This window comes from Triplophysa rosa, linkage group LG21 (assembly GCF_024868665.1).
Source record: "Triplophysa rosa linkage group LG21, Trosa_1v2, whole genome shotgun sequence".
Taxonomy (NCBI): Eukaryota; Metazoa; Chordata; class Actinopteri; order Cypriniformes; family Nemacheilidae; genus Triplophysa; species Triplophysa rosa.
Genome location: NC_079910.1, coordinates 5,739,467 through 5,761,246, shown reverse-complemented (window position 1 = coordinate 5,761,246; position 21,780 = coordinate 5,739,467). Strand labels below are relative to the sequence as shown.

The 21,780-nt window shown below is 37.8% G+C and overlaps 1 protein-coding gene across 1 annotated transcript in view; it reads right to left on the bottom strand.

Moving 5' to 3' along the window:
• Positions 1 to 17,713: 17,713 nt before the first annotated feature.
• Positions 17,714 to 21,780, bottom strand: part of plxna2 (plexin A2) — a 182,525-nt gene continuing 178,458 nt past the window's right edge. Inside the window, exon 32 of the mRNA XM_057363340.1 lies at positions 17,714 to 21,287. Within this exon, the coding sequence (XP_057219323.1) occupies positions 21,192 to 21,287 (96 nt within the window). The 3' untranslated portion in view covers positions 17,714 to 21,191. The remainder of the gene's footprint in view (positions 21,288 to 21,780) is intronic.

Sequence of the window (21,780 nt, the reverse complement as noted above, 5' to 3'; positions counted from 1 at the left end):
CCCACTCCACTCCCCCTTCATCTCTCTCTCTCTCTCTCTCTCTCTCTCTCTCTCACCCATCGCTCATCTCTTCCTGCAGGCTGGCCACCTCCTTCACTGTGCATTTCAGACTATAAGGACTGTTATAATACAGATGTGTAGAAATCTGGTGTAGTTTATTTGTTTGCTACTAGACTTCTTTATTGTGCTTTCTCATTTTTGTTTGTTTGTAGTAATTTGAACAAATCTCCTAAAACAATTTTTTTTATCATTAATCATGTTTCCAAATATATTCAGAGAACTCATGATTATTTATTATTAAAGAAATAGTTCCTAAATTAAAATGAATGCCGTTTCACCACATGGAAGTTATTGTAGAAAGTAAAGCTCAAACTCTTCTTCTCCATAAAAAGAAAGTATTGACCACTGGCTCTCAAACGAAAAGCATCATAAAGACTTTACCCTGAGGGCCTGAACAGAATCTCTCTGGAAAGATTTAAACTACTCTATAGGCATTATAGGATTTTCTTTAAAACCAAGAACATTTTCAATTAACAATTAAAAATGTTGCACATCATTTATCCATTAAGCATTACACAGTGTTTGTTTATGAATAAAAAATATAATTTGCCACATAAAAAAATCGATTTTTTATTTTAGGGGTTCTGTGAAGGTCAAAAACTCCAGCTTTAAATGAATCATGCATGTCTGATAAGCTTTCAACATCTGTTTTTTAATTGGGCCAAACATTTGTTTAAAGAACCACATCGTTCAGTTTCCACATATGTATCTGCTAAATAGTCGAATCTCCTCACTGTGTTTATAGCTGATCAGCTTGTAAAAGCACGTGGGATCACACTCTTCGATTTGTGTGTAATGGACTAATGAAAAATACAGTGAGCCCTCAATAACCCAAAAATACATACACACATGTTTAGATGTACAACATATCTGATGTGCTGATCATTCAGCAGAATTAAACTGCAATTTGGCACACACATAAATATATATGTGCATTTGGGTAAAGGGGCATAAGTGATTCATTTTTGTGGTGCACATTTTTGTAAGTAATTAATAGCATCAACGGTTTAGCGGCACTAATATAAACACACGCACACCCTCACGCAATCCCGCTTCCCATTTCTCCTCAGTGTGACTGGGCGGGAGCGCTTCACATGCATCTGTGTTTTGGCCCTGCGCGGAGAACATCTGGAACGGTGCAGCTTTGTGTGTTCTTGGGGACTGCTCGCAAAATTACTCGTCAAACATTTCAGCCAGATGGAGGAAAGCAGAGAACATGCGTCCCCTCCCACAAGCCTGAGTTTCGTTTCCCTACCTTTTTTGAGGTTAAAGGAGTTTGCGTGAACCCCATAATGTATCCCCTTCATTCATGAATCACACACATTCAGACATACACACAGACAGGTGTAAATGTATTGAGAAATTATATTTACATTACAGTATAATATTATACTAATGTAAAAGTCAATTGTCGGCGTACAACACAAGTTTTGTCGAACTTTATTAATGTTTTTTTTAGTAAAATGTGTTAACTGAAGAAATGTATCACCGCTGTGTCCAAATACAGTTCACATTGAAATGCATGTCACTGGCTACAAAAGTTCAGCCTGGACTGTAATTCTATTGGCTTGTAAAACACTTTGTAGTTTCAAGATCTGTAAAAAGTAAAAAAAAACACTTACTCCATATGTAATTTAATCTATACTTACACTTAATATATACTACTTAAAGGTACAGTGTATGAAATTTAGCGGCATCTAGCGATGAGGTTGCGAATTGCAACCAACGGCTCACTCCAACCCTCACCCCTCCCTTTCAAAGCACTAAGGCGGCTGACGCAGAACTAAGATGTCGTCACGTTTTTGCTTCTTTGCCACAGGAGATAACCTATTTAAGAAACACGCTCTGTAGAGCAGTTTGTCCGTTTAGGGCTACTGTAGAAACAACATGCCGAATTTCGTGTAAGGGGTGATGTATGTAGATAGAAATAGCTCATTCTAAGATAATAAAAACATAACGCTTCATTATATAAGGTCTTTATTCACCTCTGAAGACATAGTTATGTATATTACATGTATATTATACAGTATATCAATTATATACTTTCAGTAAAATTACTCAGAAAAACACATGCATATTATTGTTTTCTCTCTCATGTTGGAAGTGAAATGATTGCTAGACTCGTTCTTGATTTCAACCCACAACAGCCACCTGGGCTCTCTGGTTTCTCGCTAGCAGCAGTGAAGGGGGAAGTGGGGCAGGACCACTAACACTCCAGTGTGAGGAGAGTCCCACAGCAGAGCCAAAATTCAACATATGGAACCACAAGTAAACTGAGCTAACCTGCATTATGCTATGAACAGTACATATAACTCCTGTTACAAATAACCAATAAGTTATGCGCATCTATGCGCCAAAGAGAAAAACAATTTTGAAAATGAATTCTTGGCTGTGCTTTTGAAATACAAGACGCTTCTAGAGATAATCATGACCACTCACAGGAAAACTCATTGTCTGCTTTAGCATCAGTGTGATGACTAACGCAGACACATGAATGAATTATAAAAAGTGTATAATGGCCGTAATAATCACAGCCTCTTCCTTATGGCGACAGAACAGCCCTAAATAGCCTGATGAGAGATAAAACTACGAAGTGCGCTCATTTCCTGTTTGTGCTATTTCCTGCTTCCTGTCAATTCCTGTTTGTGGAATGTGCGGTAGGATCATTATTCTGTCATCTTGGTTTGCATAATAGCTCTGTTAGTGAAAGCCATTGATCTGTAAAGCACTTCATTGGCAAAATATTTGCATGCCACTCAAGCAGCTCAAGACCAGACGCCAAGACTCTAATAAGCATAACAATGTGTAACAAAAACACAGAACAAAATCATGTGTATTTAATGTAAACATTTCTATTTGGGGATACATGCAATTGAGCCTTTACATGTGTACAGAATATCGTATCTGACATCATTTTATTCGAAACAGCTTTCAAATGTTATCTAAGTAGGCTCACTCAGTTTTAAACCAGCGCTAACTTCGCACACATGCGCACAAGCACATTCAAACACCTGTTTTAAATTACCATCCAGACGGCTAATCATCTTTTTCTTCCCCTTCTCTCTTTTTTCTGAGTCTCGGGGGTTTCGAGAAAGGATTGCATCATAGCGAGCATGTTCTGCCTCCTTCCTCTGCAACCACGCCTGTGAGAACACAGCAGAGAACATTTGATATCTTCTGAGAGCGTCCCTTCACCCACAGCCTCTACAATAACCCAAACAAACCCTTTCTGTGTCTATAGGCCATGACATGGGCACCATGCAGTCGTAGAAGAGCACTGGGGGTCGGGGCACTTGACCTATCATGACCTTATTTTATTTTATTTATTTATTTACATAGTCTGTGGGGGCAGGGGTATGGTTTACTCAAACTACCACAATGTAACTAGCACTACTTTGATAAGGAGGGATGCCTCCCACATGCATAAGGGTTGAAATAGACAGTTTGAATGATTTATAAAACTCATCTTGATACATTTTATACATAATAACTTTTATATATAAATATATATTTTATATATATATATTATATATAAATAACTTTACAATGTAAAATAACTGGAACAAAATATATTATAAATGAAAAATCTACTATAAATAATTATATTTCTTTATAATATTACATGCATATACGCCTTTAATAGTCAACATACAGTACCATCCAGACCTAGTAGCAATCATTTTTAAAATCTTTTTTTCACACTCTTGTTTCTAAGCTTGTCTAGATGTTGTTTACCTCAGGTCGAAGCTTCCCTTGACTCCACTAAGGAAGTGAGCAGGGGTGGAGAGAGCTGTGGCTGATCTGCGGTTTACATGCGGTGACGCTCCTGTTAAGCATGTCCGGCATTCATAATTCACAGTGACATTATTCTAACAGGCTAAAGTCAGTCCCCATGCTTGAGTTACACAGAGATGAGCTGTATGGTGCAGTGGAGGAAACTGTGGAGAAAAGGAAAGTGATATGAAAGTCAATGAATATGTCCAAATCAATGGAAAAACATAATGTACACCAAGGTTATTTTAGTTTACTAAAATTAAAACTTTGAAAACGTTTCTGTTTATTGAAATCAAACCATATTGTCCTTTTTATTTAAATATATGGGCTATTTTCCAAAATTACTAGAAAAACATTGAAATAAAAGGAAATACGTTTAATACACTAAAATTATAATAATAAACAAAAACTAAAATAAAATTAAGACACAAATAAATTAATCTTATGTACAAACATAAATATATATATATATATAATATCGAAAGTATTCAGTTGCTAAAAAAGCAGCCAAAATAAAAGCTAATTTAAAAATCAATAAAACAAAACAAAACATAACTCCACAAAAAAGTTCACAAAATCCCTGTGAATTTTTTATGAACCATTTATCACATACTGTATATAATCATATATAACATCATCATAAAAAGCTGAAGTTGGTTATTATAATAAAATACTTGTCAACTTTTTCTAATTCAATATTAACAGGGGATTTTTCACTTATCCTCCAAACCGTTTATCCAATGTAATGCTTGCGTTTAGTTTAATAATTCAATTCCGAATTCTGAGCAACAGTAATATTGACACGGAATTGAACTGTAATAAAAATCAGTAGTAAATAGTATGTGTATGTGGAAATATAAATCTTTCATGAGTAATTACCCTGCAATTTTACATTTTAAAGAGAGATGGCGAAAGAGAGGCAATAGTTACAATTTGCAGCTTTAAACGACCACAAAATCATTTGTGAAGCCAATTTGCTGATGAATTGGGCTTGTGTGAGTACTACGCCAAAGTGTCTTTAAACAGCAACTATCTTGCATGCACTCATCCTTCAACGGCCATCATGGCAAACACTTCTGCAATCTATAAATGATCTAAAACGACACATGCGGAATGGTCACTAAATTCCTTCCTTGTCTGTCCAAACAAAAACCACAGGCCTGTTCAAACAAGCAGTGATTAGACTGACCACACCTTAGTTAACATCTGATGCCAACTGTGTCACTGATATCAACAACAGAGACTTAAAGATGCCAAAAAAGGTAAAGGAACAGACGAACAAAAAATAACACGTCAAGGAAAACGAATCAAAGTGACAGACAGCTGTTCACTGGAGCTGTTCCTAATGGTCAGTGGAATTATGGAAGATTACTTAAATATTGAGTGAATGCCTGTCAGCACGTTCAGGGACTGAGAATCAAGTTCCCCAATGAAAATAGGTGGATGCTGAGGAGCTTACAGGGTCTGGACTGCATTCTTGTAGAAACAGTCCATAAGACCAAGACTGGACTTGCTTTGGCCAGGAAAAGCAGGAAACAATACAGGGAGCCCCTATTCTGCTTAGTGTGAAAGCCAACACTCCCTTCTTCCTGTCCAAGCATTGCCTGCTTCCTCTCATTCATTAATGTGTATATTCGTGTGTGTATGTGGGTACCTGACCGACCTCCTGTCATTAAACTAAATGTAGACATCTCTCTGGGAGATGACCCTGGATGACCAGGTTTCTGGCCCGGGTCCAAGAGTATAGGTGTTAGACTGTCCCACACTCATTCTGTAGCACTGATGACATCATTCTTTTCTTATATATTATGGAAATGAAATTCCGCATACTTATTGGAGATCTGAGTGGAATTAGCGTCTGCCTCGCTCCAAAAACATGGAAAAGGAGAGAGTCTTAGAAAACGCCCAAAAGCTACCAAAGGTGGAGACAGAGAAATTTTCCAAATGGGAAAGTCAACCGGGAAACTAAGAGGAAAATTATTTTAGTGTAAAGTGCTGTGATGAATTGAGATATGAGTGTTTTATTTAACTGTTTGCAGTTTTTTCGGTAGTCTCTTAAAGGGGAAGTTCACTTAAAAATGAAACATGAACTAAATGAATGAAATAATCTTGTCACGATCAGAGCGTGGTGGAAGAGAACCCAAGCGCAGGCAACGGCAGTGAAGGGGTTAACAGATATATTTATTTAACAGAAACAGAAACAAAACCCCCTCAATGGGGAAAACGGAACTCAGATATATATATATAAAACAAAAGACTTCCCACGAAGGGGCAAAATGAAAACAAGACAAATAACTAAACTTAAGGAACTCGACACAACGTCTTAAACTAAAACAAGGCAGGATAAAACTAAAGCAAAAACACAAGACTCACAGCTCTCACACGACACAGGAACACGGGCGACGGCATGAACACATACACAATACACAAGCACAGGACAAAGAAACATGAGGGTAAATATAGGAACACAAACGAGGGATAACAACATGGGACAGGTGTGGGACATTAAACACTCAGGGAAACATAACGAGGAAACGAGAGGAATGGGGCCAATGACAAGACACTGGAGAGAACGTATATTATAGTCAAACGGACAACAATATGTTTCTCTCCACACATAACCAAAGACTTTGTCATGGCTCTGCTACAGGACCAAGAAAAACATGACTAAGGAAGCAGAGCCATGACAAATCTACCCTCATGTCGTTTCAAACAGGTATACCTTTCTTTCTTCTACAGAACACAATGCAGGATATTTTAAAGAACATTGGTAACAAACAACACAGACTATGGACAAACATTTCTCAAAATATCTTCCTTTGTGTTCCACAGAAGAAAGAGTCATATACAGGTTTTCAATGAAATGAGGGTGAATAAATGATGACAGAATTTGTATTTTTGGGTAAACTATCCCTGTAAGATCACTTCATTATGAGGGCATGCATACAGAATGTTTAAGTTGCTTCATAGTAGCCTGCTTCAACAACTTACAGCAAAAGATCAAGGTAAATATGATCACATAATACCTTTTTACAGATACATTTATACCTTTATGGCTGCTTTATAAATAATATTATAATAATAGCAATGATGCATGGAATTTATGCAAAATAAAGCATGAAAGTAAAAGAAAAAGTTGGCTTTCCAACCTTTCGTCTAAGCCAATTAAATCACTTCAGGTCAAAGCTGCACATAAGGAAATGTACGACAGCAGAGAGATATGTGCTTTTGCGTAATGACTCTAGCACAGGCTTGACAACAACAACTCATGCCAACTGGATTTTTATCAGCAATTGTGCTTGAGCTGATAACATCGCGCCAATAATTGTTACTAACAGCCAATAGATATTGCAGACCACATACAGTACAGACATAATGAACGACCGTTCGCCTGCCTCTATCATTTATAAGTGATTAGGCTAGATGGTTTTTGAGCTGCAGTCAAAACTACAGAACACAACACTCTGTGTTTCTTGTCCTCAGTCCAAATTCCCCTCCGTTTGTTCTGAACTCCCTCAATCTATTTCTTTCTTTACTGCCTGTTGTCTGAGTCAAGCATGTGCAGATGTTGGACTTTAGTAGTTATCTCAGGAGGGAGGACTCTCCATGTGCTAATAAAACATCGCCACCACACCCAACATCGTGTGCGTAACCTCAACAGTATGAGAAACAAAACATTCGACAGACATTTAACTTAATAAAGAACTGAAATGCGAACACATGTAAGTCATGTGCGCTTTTGTGCCCACACGCATTTACTCCAAAAAAAACCACAACACTCAGAATGTTTTAAACAGAAACTTATTGGGGCAGTTTCCCGGACAGGGATTATCTTAAACCAGGGGCCAGTTGCATAAACTGCTTAGACTAGTCTTACAAGTCACCTATTTTTTTTTCTTCAAGACTGGTCATAACTTCTTAAAGTCAGGTAAATAAAAAGGTAGATTGGTCTTATTGAAATATGAAAAGTAAGACTGATTAGTCCTAACTAATTGCTAGTCTGTGAGAATAGCTGTTAAGACACAGTCTAAATTCAGCGGCTATGTTTATGCAACTGGCCCAGGACTGGGACTTGTTTAAATTAGGATATTTAAGTGATTTTTAAATACATAATTTACAAAAAAACATTACTGGTGTGCATCTTGAGACAAAACAATCACACGGATATATTTTAAGATATGTCATTGCAATTTTTAAGTAATTTTTAAGCAATAATTTAAATTAGTCTGGGGCTAGGCTTAAACCCTGTGTGACTCGATCACAAAGTAAATAATTGGTTTGTGGAAAACAGTTCAAACATTTTTTTATCTAATTTCACAAATGTTTTTTTAAAGGGGTGATATGCCACGGCTAAACCAAATATTATCGTTTGTTTAGATGTAATGCAATGTGTATACACGATTTAAGGTTCAAAAACGCTGTATTTTCCACATACCGTGCATGTTTGTATCCGCCTCTCTGAAACGCGCAGATTTTTTACAAAGTTCATTGCTCTGAAAAACGAGGTGTGCTATGATTGGCCGGTTAACCAGTGCATAGTGATTGGTTGAATACTGCAAGCGTGTGACAGAAATGTAACACCTCTTGGAACACATCAGGTTCCAATTTTACAATTTTGCGTGTCTAATACATGGGCAACTTATAACACACCAAAGACACAGAAAACACGTATTCGCGCCATATGACCCCTTTAATTCACTAGTTCTTAATTATTACTGATAAATACTTACATTTGGGTGTGTATCTTCAACAAAGCAATAACTTAAGACTATAAGTATGAGTCATGTAGATTTTATATAAAATATTATTTGACCCTAAAGACATACTGTCCTGTTTTCATTGTAAGGAAGAGGGACACGTAAAAATTTCATTTCGACAAAATTTCGGCATGTGAGTTTGGACATGAAAGTAAACAATAAAATCCCCTTTAATGAAAATTTTATTTTAACTTTTTAAAAAGATTCAATGGAGGTGGGGTTGAAGCGATTCGATTCAATGGAGGTGGGGACCAATTAGCATATTCAAGAATCTGCATATTCTCAATGAAGCAAGGGTGTAGAGTAACACTAAAGTCATTTTAAGGCATGAAGAAATTATCATCACAGGAAAAAACTTACTATGCTATTTTAATGCTTACAGATGAGTTTTAAGTGATAACATTATCAAATTGGGACTTTAATAAAAAAAGACAATCACAGTTTACTACAGTATGTTTCACACCATGTTGATAGTCTGGACATCTGGAATCCAAACGCACCATTTATCTGTCATGTTCTGGTTATAATGTAAGCCTAACCACATCCTTCATTACATCATCATCTCTGCTAAACCAAATTCCCCATTCCACTGTCTTCACCAGAACAAGTTTGAAGAGGACGTAACTCATCACATGACCAGTCCTGACTAGTACTGATTGAGCAGCTTGGCAGACATCTTAAAGTGATTTATATTACTGAACATTTAATCCCTGTGAATTTCTACGACCCTCCTTTAACCTCCAATATAACTCTTAAAGTGAGACCTAAGGGAGATATCAGAAAGAATAAAGAGAAATCCTAACCCTTAAAGCGCAGTCATTTCTCAGCAAAATGCTTCAAGATCACGCCTAAACCTGCTTCTCATACACATACGGATGTTATTGATCATCATGTGTTTTTTCATTATAGTTTGTTCCTTTATCTCGCTCCCTCACTATCGAAGGTCTGAATCCATAAATCAGACTGAGTTCTGTCTACAAAATGAACACGAGACATTATGTGGAAGAAAACTGAGAAAACTGGGAATTACAGTACATTCAATCATTTGTGTGCAAGCATGAGTTGACATTGAGCTGTAGCATGTCAAGGTAAAGGAGTAAAGAATTTTACCATAAATCTTTAGAAGTGTGTAAATGTCTGTGGGTGAATCGGAGTGAAATTAGTTTAGCCAGTAAAGGCTTGTGAGATCGATCTACTGTAGAGCGCATGCAGATCATTTATCAGAATCATAACAGATTTCTCACACAAGCATTTTGCCTTTGATAGAAATGTTTTTCTCCACTAGTAGTCAGACAAAATATAGAATTCAATACCTAACCCTTACTAACAGCATCTCATACAAACTCTGACATTTGGTCCTTTGTAGTATCTCATTTTTAAGCTTGCAAAGCAAATATTGTGAGATTTTCTCAAATGAATTTGTTTTGTTACATTTATACTTTTCAAGAAATTAAATATTAAGGTTTCAATTTTCCACAGTTTTTACACACAACGAAAAACAAGGAACAACTGGGGGGGGGGTTGAGTAATTCATGACAGGATTTTCACTTTTGGGTTGGAAGTGCAAGAAATGTAATATAATTTCAGATCTGCCTCCAGCCACGTGATGGCAGCATAAGACCTGTTTACGGAGGACACTTTACAGTATACCAGAATAGCACCATGTTACCATGACGCCCTCTAACGTTCAGACTGAGAATTGAATGTCTCCAAACACGAGCACAGAAGATGCTGTGAAGGTTAAACTGGTTGTTTATTTGCACTTCTACTATTTAGTAAATTGTAAAAAAAACCTACTCTAAACATAAAACAGCCTCAACAAAATAGTATTTAACTCAAAGATTTAATTTATATGCATGAGACCCATTTTAAAGTGTTAAGCTTATGTGAAACAGTTCAGGGATCCTCAAGTTCTACTGTAATAATCACCAGAGTCTGTTTTAGTAGATACGAAATGTACAAAGAATGCCTTTGGAGTTTTTAAAGCATGCTTGTTTCAGGTGTGTGTGTGTTGACTGCCTCTTGATGTATTTGCTCTAGGCTTGAGCACAGACTCTCAGGATCTACGCATCAAATATTTATCCTGCAGTAACTCTTATGCCTTAAATAATTCTCAAAGAACTGCGACAAAAGCAAGCCCTTATCAAACTAGACACGCTTCAGCCTGGACAATGGATTCAGGGGAGTGGAGAGAGAGAGAGAATAAATGGTATTTCGAAAAAAAAAGATGTGCACTACAAGCTATATTAAAAAAAATACCATTATGTCTTTAGCTAAAGTAGAGTATACCTGACGTTCAATTGAGTGCTTTATTTGATATTAGCAAAGTTACTGAATACCAGTGGCCTCATGCCCCTGCCCCTTTTGTCAAAATGTAAATGTAACCTTCTAGTCATACTGAAAATAGTTATATTAATTAAAAAGTAACTAGATAAAAATACCATCGCAATGAAACAATTAAATCCAGAATATTTTTTATGATCAAATTTGCGTGGGGGTGGAGCAGGAAGCGAAGGCTGTTTACGGCGCTGCACGCGCAACTATGTCTTTATTTTGGCAAGTTGGCAAATCAGTTCCGGGGAAAATATTGGCGTTTAATGGAAGGTTTATTTAATGCTGTTAACTTAAGTTGTATGTTTTTAGCACTTTTATCTATATATACAGCCATAAAAGGTAGACAAGTAGCCCAAATAACTTGTGTGCTATATTCTGCTATAGTTTTGAATACATACTATAGATTTTTGTGGTACAGACCAGAATTTAAGATTTTATCTTATTTTATCCATGAAAAACAGCCCGCTATATCTCTTGAATAGCATTCACACATCAGCCTTAGTGCATGTAGTGAGGGCAAGTATTCCTTTAACACCATATAAGACCATATTATTTAACCATAATAAACTTTGTAAAACATATCATAACAAGTTCTAAGGGAAGATAAAAGCAGGACAAAGCAGTGCCCCTCACATTACTAAAACCATCGCTTCTGTTATGATGTCATTAAAGTTGGACATTGGTTGGACTCAACTTATGAGAAATATAGCATCAGGAGCAGACTGTAAATGAAGAAAAAACGGATGCTCTTTATTCAGTTAAGATGTTTTAGGCAGCTACTATCAATAAATAAAATGCTTCCTGAGTTTGTTCTGTTTGATATTGACAGAATAAATTAAGGGGCTGTTTCACACATTTCCTACATTTCAGCTGGATCGAAGACTATAGAATACTTGAACACTGAGACTCGCGCCAGAACATCTTGTCAGTGTCTCACACATTCATTTATTAATTTGTGTATTTGCCCAATAATATCCACAGCCATGAGAGAAGGCTGATATTAGCTGTACCTAAACAGATCTGATCTGAGATCATTGTGGTTTAAAATATCTGCATATGTTAATATACATGCTAGAAGGACCAACTTGGCAGGCAGATGCCCACCAATGTCTGCTTGTACCAAAGAGACTTAATTTGAATTCAGTTAAAAAAAAAAATAGGTTTCCATCAACAACATAAACAATGCACAAGAAGGAGCACTAATGCACCAATAAGCACATGAACTTACATACTCAAAGGCCTCCACTGACTCTCCAGCTCAACCCAGATGGCGTGGGAGTGTGCGGTGCCACTGAGGGCCAAGAAAGTGCTTCGCAATTGTTTTCCACACTCTTTCAGCCTCTGATGAGAAGAAAAGAGAGGACCCTCTTAACATACCACTGAGGCTACCGAGTCATGTATGTGCCGTTGAAATGAATTACAAGTCTAATGAGACACAGGAAACAGTGAGAAGAATATTAACACAAGAGAAAACCAGACAGATGCTCAGTAGTACTGACAGACATCAGTGTATCTTAATGGTGCAAAGCAGATAAAGACCAATCATTTTTCATCTATAAAATAAAAATGTCCAAGGTCCAAATTTTTGTTTCATCGCAGCTTCAAAAGGCTCTACACGACACAAGCCGATGAATAAGGGTGTTGTCTAGCGAAACGATTAGTCATTTTCCAAGAAAACTTTATATACTATATATAGTAAGGGATAATGTACAGGCGCGAAGCGGAGGGTCTTGTATCACACCGAAGGGGCTTATTTCGCGATACTAGCCGACTGCTTGTACATTATCCGCTTATTACACGGCTACTTCCCAGCTAACACAGTAAGTTGTGACGACGTACCTGGACCGGACCATATTCGTTGGCATGACGTACCATAATAACGTTCCAGTGACGTAACTTTGTAATTCCCATATTCGTCGTGACGACGTAACATTGGACGTTGTTGGGACATGGTGATTACCTCCTGAAGACATACCTGGGACGTACCATATTCGTCGCAGCGACGTACCAAAAACGTTTCTGGGACGTGATAAGCACGTCCTAACGACCAAACGGTCACGTTGTTAAAATCGTTTTTTATTTATTTAATTTAAACCATTATCATCCCTCAAATGGAGGATTAAATTAATTTGTGATTTAATCTGTGCGTTATGCACAATTGGAGTAATTCTCTGTTCAAATATGTATAAAGCACAGTATAACAATTATAAAACTCAACACAGCACTGTACATCACAATCAGATATTTTATTTATACTGTAGTACATGACATAAATAATCAAAAACTTCAACACAATATAGAGGATTTAAAGCAGATATTTACTGAAAGAGATGAATAAACATTATGTTTAAGTTTAACATTATATTCTTGTATTACCACATACGTTAAGCAGGGTGTCCGTTTTTAAAAACAACAATCAAAAGCTTCTTTACATTTACAAACATCAGGGTCCGTTCATTTAAAAGAGCCAAATCGATCGAAAATCACTAAAATATGTGTTTACTCTCACATCTGTATGGTATAAAGTAAAGAAAGAATATTAATAAACCTCTAAAGGAATATCAGGCAGTGACAAAAAAAGAAATGACCGTTAACGTTTAAATGATGAGAGCGCGCGGCTCTTTGCAGAACAGAAAAGGCGCGTGCGCGCACATTTCAGACGCGCGCACTAAATAAATAGAAACGCAGTTTTAATTGTGGTATCGAATTAAACTCCTGTTTAATAGCTGTCAGAAGTTGGATTTATAGTATTCATCTTGACATTATAAAAGATTTTACTCTGATCATAAATTTTCCACACAATAACAAAATAAATAGAAATGAACAGATTCATTAATCAAATGACCAGTGTCCCTGTTATCTGAGGACCAGTACATCACGTCGCTACAACGTTCTCCATGGGATTAATTTACGACGTTATTTGACGACGTGGCTAGGACGTTTCTGGAACGTTAGCAAAAATGACCAGATTCATTATTCAAATGACCAGTGTCCAGGTTATCTGAAGACCAGTACATCACGTTGCTACAACGTTCTCCGTGGGATTAATTCACGACGTTATTTGAGGACGTGGCTAGGACGTTTCTGGAACATAAGCAAAAATTCTAAGAAACGTATATGTTGCAAAGACGTCCTCAGAACGTGGTCACAAAGTAATGTCACGGTGACCAAATGAAGACGAACTGGCGACGTCGTCAGAACGTACTGTGTTAGCTGGGTTGCCACATGAGAAAAAAACTGGACAAAATGTGAATTTGAAATATTTTATTAGCTTATTTTTACCGAATGCAGACCTTCAGCGAGGAAAAGCCATTTAATTTCGGTTTTAACATAAGAAACGACGTTCAAACGTCACGAACAGGCAAATTGGTTTAATCATTTGTAAATATAATGTCATATGTTATTAAAAGACATATTTATAATTCATTTTGGTGTAATATTAAACTGCCCCTCTCAAAATGATTTGCAGCATCCGGGTTACAGGGTGTTATTAGTTTGGTTATTTGAAAATAACAACCCTTGGAATGTAGCGACTGGCCAATCAGAATCAAGCATTCAAATGCCGTGAAATAATACTATATATTATATACTTGGTAATAATTATATACATGGAGGCACTCCGTGGCAGTCATATATTTATGTATAAAAGGTATACAATTTTTTCGTTTTTACTTGGAAATGATTGTTTCGCTAGACAACACCCTTATTCATCAATTTTATTTTACAGTGAACTAATAGAATCTGTGGCATGTTGTCAAATTTTTGTCTTATCCTTTAGATATGTTTGTCTGACCAATGGTGTATCTAGAGGCATAGCAATTGCACACGCCACCTTTAACTTCTATTCAAATGTTTAGCTACAATGTGCCTCATGAAACACGAGCAGAACGATTTTTGTGTAAATCGTTCGTAAAGACGTTTTGACGTAAATTTTCGGATTCATGAAAATGTTCGTATTTTCAAAATGTTAGTTGGTACGAAAGAAATGTACACCTGCTCCATACCACGTGTAAATAGTGCGTAAAACCACGTTCTGTATTCTTTTAGACAAACTGATGACACTGCATTTTGATGCACTATGTACCGTCTTTTATCATTTTTTACTTTTCAACTTTGGGTAAAAAGCAGAGCTCGTCACTATCCGTTTTTACACAGCCGTCCAATAACAGTGGAGAAGAGGTGGGACAAACACTACATTGACCAACCATCATACACAACAATGGAGAAGTTAATATTAATGGTTACTAAATAATATACTAGTATAATATACTAGTAAGTTAACAGGTAGGCTAACTGTTGCGGATATTCTAAATCACAGCAACCAACGCATCTCCGGAAGAGTGCCTCCAAAGCGTTCTTAAGCGCCAGCAGCTGGTCGTTTTCAGAAGAGCACCGGGTATTATTATTTTAGCTGACTAGAAACGCTTTGGTGGACACAGTTTAATGGATACATTTTTGGTAAGCATATAGCCTGTTAGTATCTTATGCATTTATGCAATATAATGTAGCCAAACCAGATAATAAAATTCCAGCATTCCTAGATACGTAATTTGCGTAGCTGTAATTCATAAAAGGGGATTAGGCCTATGCTAATTGTGAATCAATGAGCGTGCATGCGCGCCCTGTTTACGAATGATTGGAATTCATTATCATACACACAATTTACTACGAAATCTGACGTTTACTAAGTATTTGTGAATCTGGAGGAAAGTTTTCGGGAAGGTCTGTTTTACGCGCAAATTCTTCGGAATTTACTCATATTTACAAATGTTTCATGAATGAGGCCCAATGTGTGTAATCTGCACGTTTTTGGTCTTTCAGAGAAGCACAAGTAAAAAGCCTCACGTGTTCCTCTGCCAGCTTCAGAGAAGAGCAAAAGAGAGAAAACTGACAGAGAGATTAGGTGAGCGGACCAGAACGCTATAAATAACTCTCCTTTGACAAGCAGACGGTTGCTTGACGTCTATGTTTGCTCTCCACCACCAATTTTCCTTTACACATGCCCATCTTCCTGCACAACGCTCTCCTCCAATCACACGCGGCCGTGCTGACCTCTATATCTACAGCTATTCTTCCTGTCCGCCTTTAATATCCAGCACTGTGATTCAGTACCTCACCTCAGTTTCCACAAATGATGCCTTTAAACTTTCACACGACATCCGATTATTGACAAGAATCTCTTTCAAACACCTCATCTCTGTGACATCATTTCTCTAGTTATTATTTCATCATTACTTCATTATTCCCAATTCCTGTCTGATTGCTCTTGCGTTCTCTTCTGACAGTTAAGCACACTGCTCATTTTGGTTTTGTGTCTCACAGCTCTCTTCGCAACTGCCACTTGCCTTCATCTTTTCCTTCCCCCCGGTTCTCCCTATCTCCTCTGTCAGGTAGCATGTGAGGACAGCTCTTTGAGGCTTAAGTTCTGTAACTAGCCTCAGGGGATGTGGTGACTAGCCGCTGTCAGAGGATTCTATTCAGGATTAGGCCAGCTGTAGCAGTCTGCGGATGACAGCAGTGTCCATCTCCAAGACTTTACACTAAACATTATACACGTGCATGAACATTAGTCTGTTCTATAACAATCATTTTAAATGCACAATTAAGCGTAATCAAGCACCTCTGCTAATGGACATTCTCAACTAAGTATTGAAAGTTGCCCATATTCCCACGTCAAAACACATCGACAAGGTATTAACATTCACAGAGCAGCTTCACAGCTAATGAAGTTGCACTAAAACCCACTCAACTGCCTTGGGCAGCACCTCAATGGCGATCAGAGGTCTCGGCTCAGCACGCGGTAAAATATTTATGACCGGCTATTACACAAGGCCTGTTTTATTATTGATGGTGAAGCTTTGAGCCGGACGGATCGTACCGGACCTCGATCTGTTTGACCGGCTAATTAGCGACAGACCTCACCGTGGCAGCTAATATTGACTAGATGCATAAGCATCAATGACAGATGGATGGCGGTTGAAAAACTAAATCGACCAGCAGCCATTTTCACACAGGCTGCTTGGCGATCTCGTTCACAGCTCTGGAGTTAATGAGAAACAGAGCCCGTGTTCTCTGGCAATCTTAGTGAAGTCTATACAGTAAAACATGGCTACTGGGTGCCATCAGGCTTCTTAAAGTGACAGTTCACCCCACATTAAAATTGGATTGCATTGGGAGTGCAGTCAAAGCTAAAGCAGTCTTTTAAGATGCATTCTTCAACCAATGTCTTCATGTACTTGTGCTTTCTGGACAGGGTTACAGTATACTCGGAAATCAGCCAGTGAGCCAGTCAAGGTTGAAATGAATAAATTCAACTCCCAGTGAATTACATTGAAAAACATATGCCTAGAGTGTTTGGTTGCTTTCTTGCCTGAACTAGACATCTCTATTGATTTAAACCCAGCGCATCTACCTCAGTTCCTTTGGGGGCATTTAATAGGGCCAACCAATCAGAAACCAGCGGTCCATTTACCATCGTAATGTAATTTGTCTGAGAGTGGTGCGAGAGAAATGTCCAGCTGGAGATAATGGCCATGTGGAAAGACAAATTGCAGCGCTGGGCTGTTTAAGATCCATCGGTTACCTTATTACGCAGCGAGTGTTCATTGACGGCGGGTTTAAATTGCATCCCTGGATTAACCCCAGCAGTGTGAAGAATCTGTGGTCATTTTTCCCCAGAGGTGATAGAAATCATTTATGTTTCATGTAATGCTACTGTACGTTACATACTGAAACTTAAAACTGTACTTATCGGGGGCATCACTGTACATTAAATAAGAGAAGTACTACAATTTTTAACCAGTAAATTTTATTTATATATAACAACAGTACAAAGTGAATCCTTGGCTTGCAAAATAGGTGTGCTTCATATTTACAATAGGTACACAGTAATATAATATAACAAAACAAAATCAATTAAAAAAACAAGACCAACTTTTTTTCTTTTTAAATACTCTCTTACAATTTTCACAACACTTAAAAAACAACAAGAACAGACACCCATAAGCGTTATTATTATCGAGGTCATTATTATTTCTATGTACTATGTTACAGAGCTCCAGTGTCTACAAAGAGAGATTTGTTTATAATTTAGAGTGATCGAAAATGGAAAGATATTCACCTGCGCGGAAACTATAAAAAGCTTTTATCTCGGTTTTGTTTCCTCGGAACGACAATCGGTAATATGAAGAGAATATGAACATTTCACTTGTTTGTAGCATGCTATTCCATCACATGAACTATAAAGATAAAAGTGCACAAAATTGACTCTCGATTCGTGCCAAATATAAAATGAGCAGCCGTTGCGACTGCTGATATTTCTCAAAGCTGCCCAGTACTGTCGAATTTCATTCTGCTCTGCAGAATAGCGCAATAAAAAAGAAAACTTTAATCTTTTTTTCAGAGGGGATCAAATGTCTTCTAATAAATAAGCATCATTTTCTCAACAAAGTGCAATTTTCTGTGCCACAAATTTTTAGGACAGAGAAATACGCCGTTCTCTTAGTTTTTGCACCAGGAGAGTCGTACCTCCTTGACCAAGGTGGCAGCAATGGGGTTCACATTAATATTAAAAGGTTTTAAGCCACATCCTGGGAAAAGTTGCAAGGACATCGAGGTCTACAGAAGGTTTCTGAAATACTTTTGCCCTTAGAGAGTCCGGATGAGCTCGGATGAATGTACAAGAGGGAAGACTGTGGATAATCAAATGTAGGAAGCTTCATTGTGTCTCTTCATGTCATTGACATGAGACACAACTTGTAAATTCACATAAGCAGCAAAAACACATTTTCTTAATCAGTGTTTTGTCTCATTTTCCAGTTAAAAACTCCTGACATCAAGACAAACGCGAGAAGCAAAACTAGGCTAAAAGAACTGTTTTCCGATTACACAGTATCTCAAAGTAGGTATATCATCCCATAGGCAAATTATTATTTTTCAAATTGTTTTTATGCATAAATCACATTTCAGTGTAACTTTTGAACACTTGAATTTGTCTCATTTTTGGGATGTTTAAATGGAAAACGAGAAGGATTAAGAAACAGTTTTTCTTGCAGCGTATAAGCCACATAATATACAGTGACTATACATTGTGTAGATGATAGAGGAATGTGTGGTTGTTCAGGAAGAGTGAAATTCCCATTGTTTTCCTTACCCTAACAGATCAATTCACTGTCAATCACATCGCCCTTCATTTGTAATCTCTTGCACCGGTTCCTATTTTTGATGTGTATTTTTTTTATCTCCCGATCACACTGTGCACACGACTGCTCGAGATCAAAGCCGAGCTTCAAAGCAGCAGGAGAAATCTGAAGCTAAAGGGGTCTGTCTCTCCATCTCATTCCTATGCTTCTCGAATACTCGGCGAGACACCACCAACCAACCGTCTGAGAGAGGCCACGCCTCCTCCATCCTGCTTCATCGTTTCATTCATGCCAGTCATCGGATCAGTCTCAAACACAGTTAACAAAGACAGAAAAATCAACACAAAAATATCAAATAATTTAAGGCCACAGGAAAAAAACGAGACATTTGAGTAGTTTCAATTGGATATAACAGAACTGTAAGGGTGAAGGGAGCTTGAGGTTAAAATAGCCGTGAAGAGAGAAGCATCGTCCTTCTGTAATAACTGTGAACCCAAGCTGACTCCGACCTGAACGACCTTGTCTATTTTGGTTGGGATGATCTTGAAAAACAACTCTACCTGCCATCATGCATTATAAATGAAAGCTATGTTCCCTTTTGTCAAGCTTTCTGTTGACATATTTCATGTCAGATGAGGGGAAAAAAACTGAGAAAAAACCACTCAACATATCCAGCTTCAACATTTACAGTGTTCCGAGCCTGATCTTTTCGTACCTGAATTTGCAAATGATGAGAGCGATCGCCCGGTCACATTTGTGCCATTGACCTTCGAAGGGTTTGTTCCCTTAATAAAGCATCAACCGACAAGTGTGTGAATCATTTCAAGCAATCTTTTGGCACTTAATCCCCACGGGTCCAGACTGGGTAGTACAGAAAGGAAGTGACACGGTATATTACATCATCAGCTTTCCTCCGAGTCATCCATAACTCACGTGACCTCTTGGCACTTGAATGTAGGAGCGTATGAGAATGGAGACGTAATTTTTTTAAATATGAGGTTCTGTATAATGCATGCAGACTACACACACATTGGACCATACATAATAATTAATACTCTTCTGGTAAGATGATCTCAAGTCCAAACGGTTCTCCATTCGCGATTTCAGCTGAAGGTGCTACTCGTCGCTGCGTCCGTACAAGAATTTTGCCAGCTGTTATGGAGAAAAGATGAGCTCATCAGTTCTTCGGGACGTGCCGTCGGGAGATCAGCTCAACTGTCTCCCATTTTTATAAAAGCAATGAAAATTGCAAAGACAAAATAGAGTAACGTTTGTACATTCACATACGCTTACATGTAGAAAACAGGACATATACACACAGAGAGACCGCAGAGCAGTTTGTTCGTCCGGTTTCTGGTCTTTCGCTGGAATTTGGGGCGAACGGACATGCTGGTTGAACTTAACTGAGAGGTTTTATTTTCTCCCAGATGAGCTGAATAGTTCCTCATGGTCTCTAAAGCAAGAGAGACTCAAAACTGCAAATCTGTCCTGGCGTGTCGACATGCACACGCGTGTTGGTAGCAGCCGCTGCTTTCCGGAGACAGAAAGAGTCGTTTCATCACACTGAAACTGATGATCTATGCAAGCGTCACTATGCTGTTAAGACTCGAGAGGCAACTGCAACAGAACTCATGTATAAAAATAAAATTTGGAAGTAAAAGCCATCAGCTGGGCCGTAACGGCGAGGCAGTAGATGTCCGGTTCCCGTCGAATCCTCTTCAGCAAGCACGTTTTTAGAGGAAGTATCCAGAAATCATTTAGGGATTCTTGCATCCATCAAGGAACGTCAAACAAATCAGCCAGACAGACAAAAACACACAAAACCAGTCCAGGAAGCTCTTCGCCCCACTTTGCTGTTTCGAAAAACAAACGTGAAAGTTTCAGATGCAAAACAGAATTCCGTAGTTTTCGCTCTTGATTTCCTTCACTAGATAAAAGCCACGTGGCCAGCATTTATCAAATAGTTGTCCATTGGTTTCGAAAAGGTAACCTGTTCAAAAAACTTAAGAAAAAGCACAAGCTATGTGGTAAGGTCTCTAGCCAGTGTAGGTCGCTCTCATGTGGAGAGGCTTTGGATGATGTTGAGTGAACGTTACTCGTCCTTCGCTCCAGCTCGGTTTTCCTCTCAGCTCTCCAATGACATGGCACCGATGAGCTGCTCCACCTTGTAGGCCAGACGCTGTTTCTTCGCTGTCTCGTCTTGTTCCAATGCAGCCGTGATCTGGCAAAAGAAAGCAGAAATGTGTTAATCGTTCTAACTGGGGTGAGGGGTTGCTTATCTCACATCTGCTAAAGTGCACTGCACACTATAGCGTGATGAAATATGGAGAAGTACTTACAAAGCATTTAAATCTCATCTCACCACTGAAGATGATCATCTCAAAATGAGCATTTAACAAAATGACTATGGCAGAGATCAATCGTGGCACAATGGGTGCACGGCACCTTAAAACTGAATACAAGATGAGATTGTTCAGTGAAATTTCAAGTAAGGCTGTTCAATGTTTAATGGCGATTAATCACATCCAGAAAAAAAGTTTGTGTTTACATAATAATTGATGTCTGTGCACTGTGCATAATTAGTTTGTATCTATAAACACATACATGTATATATTTAGGGAATATCTAAATGTATATATTAATATATTTTTTAATTATATATAATTATTTATTCATTTTTATATTTTCCTAAATATATGCATGTGTATGTGTTT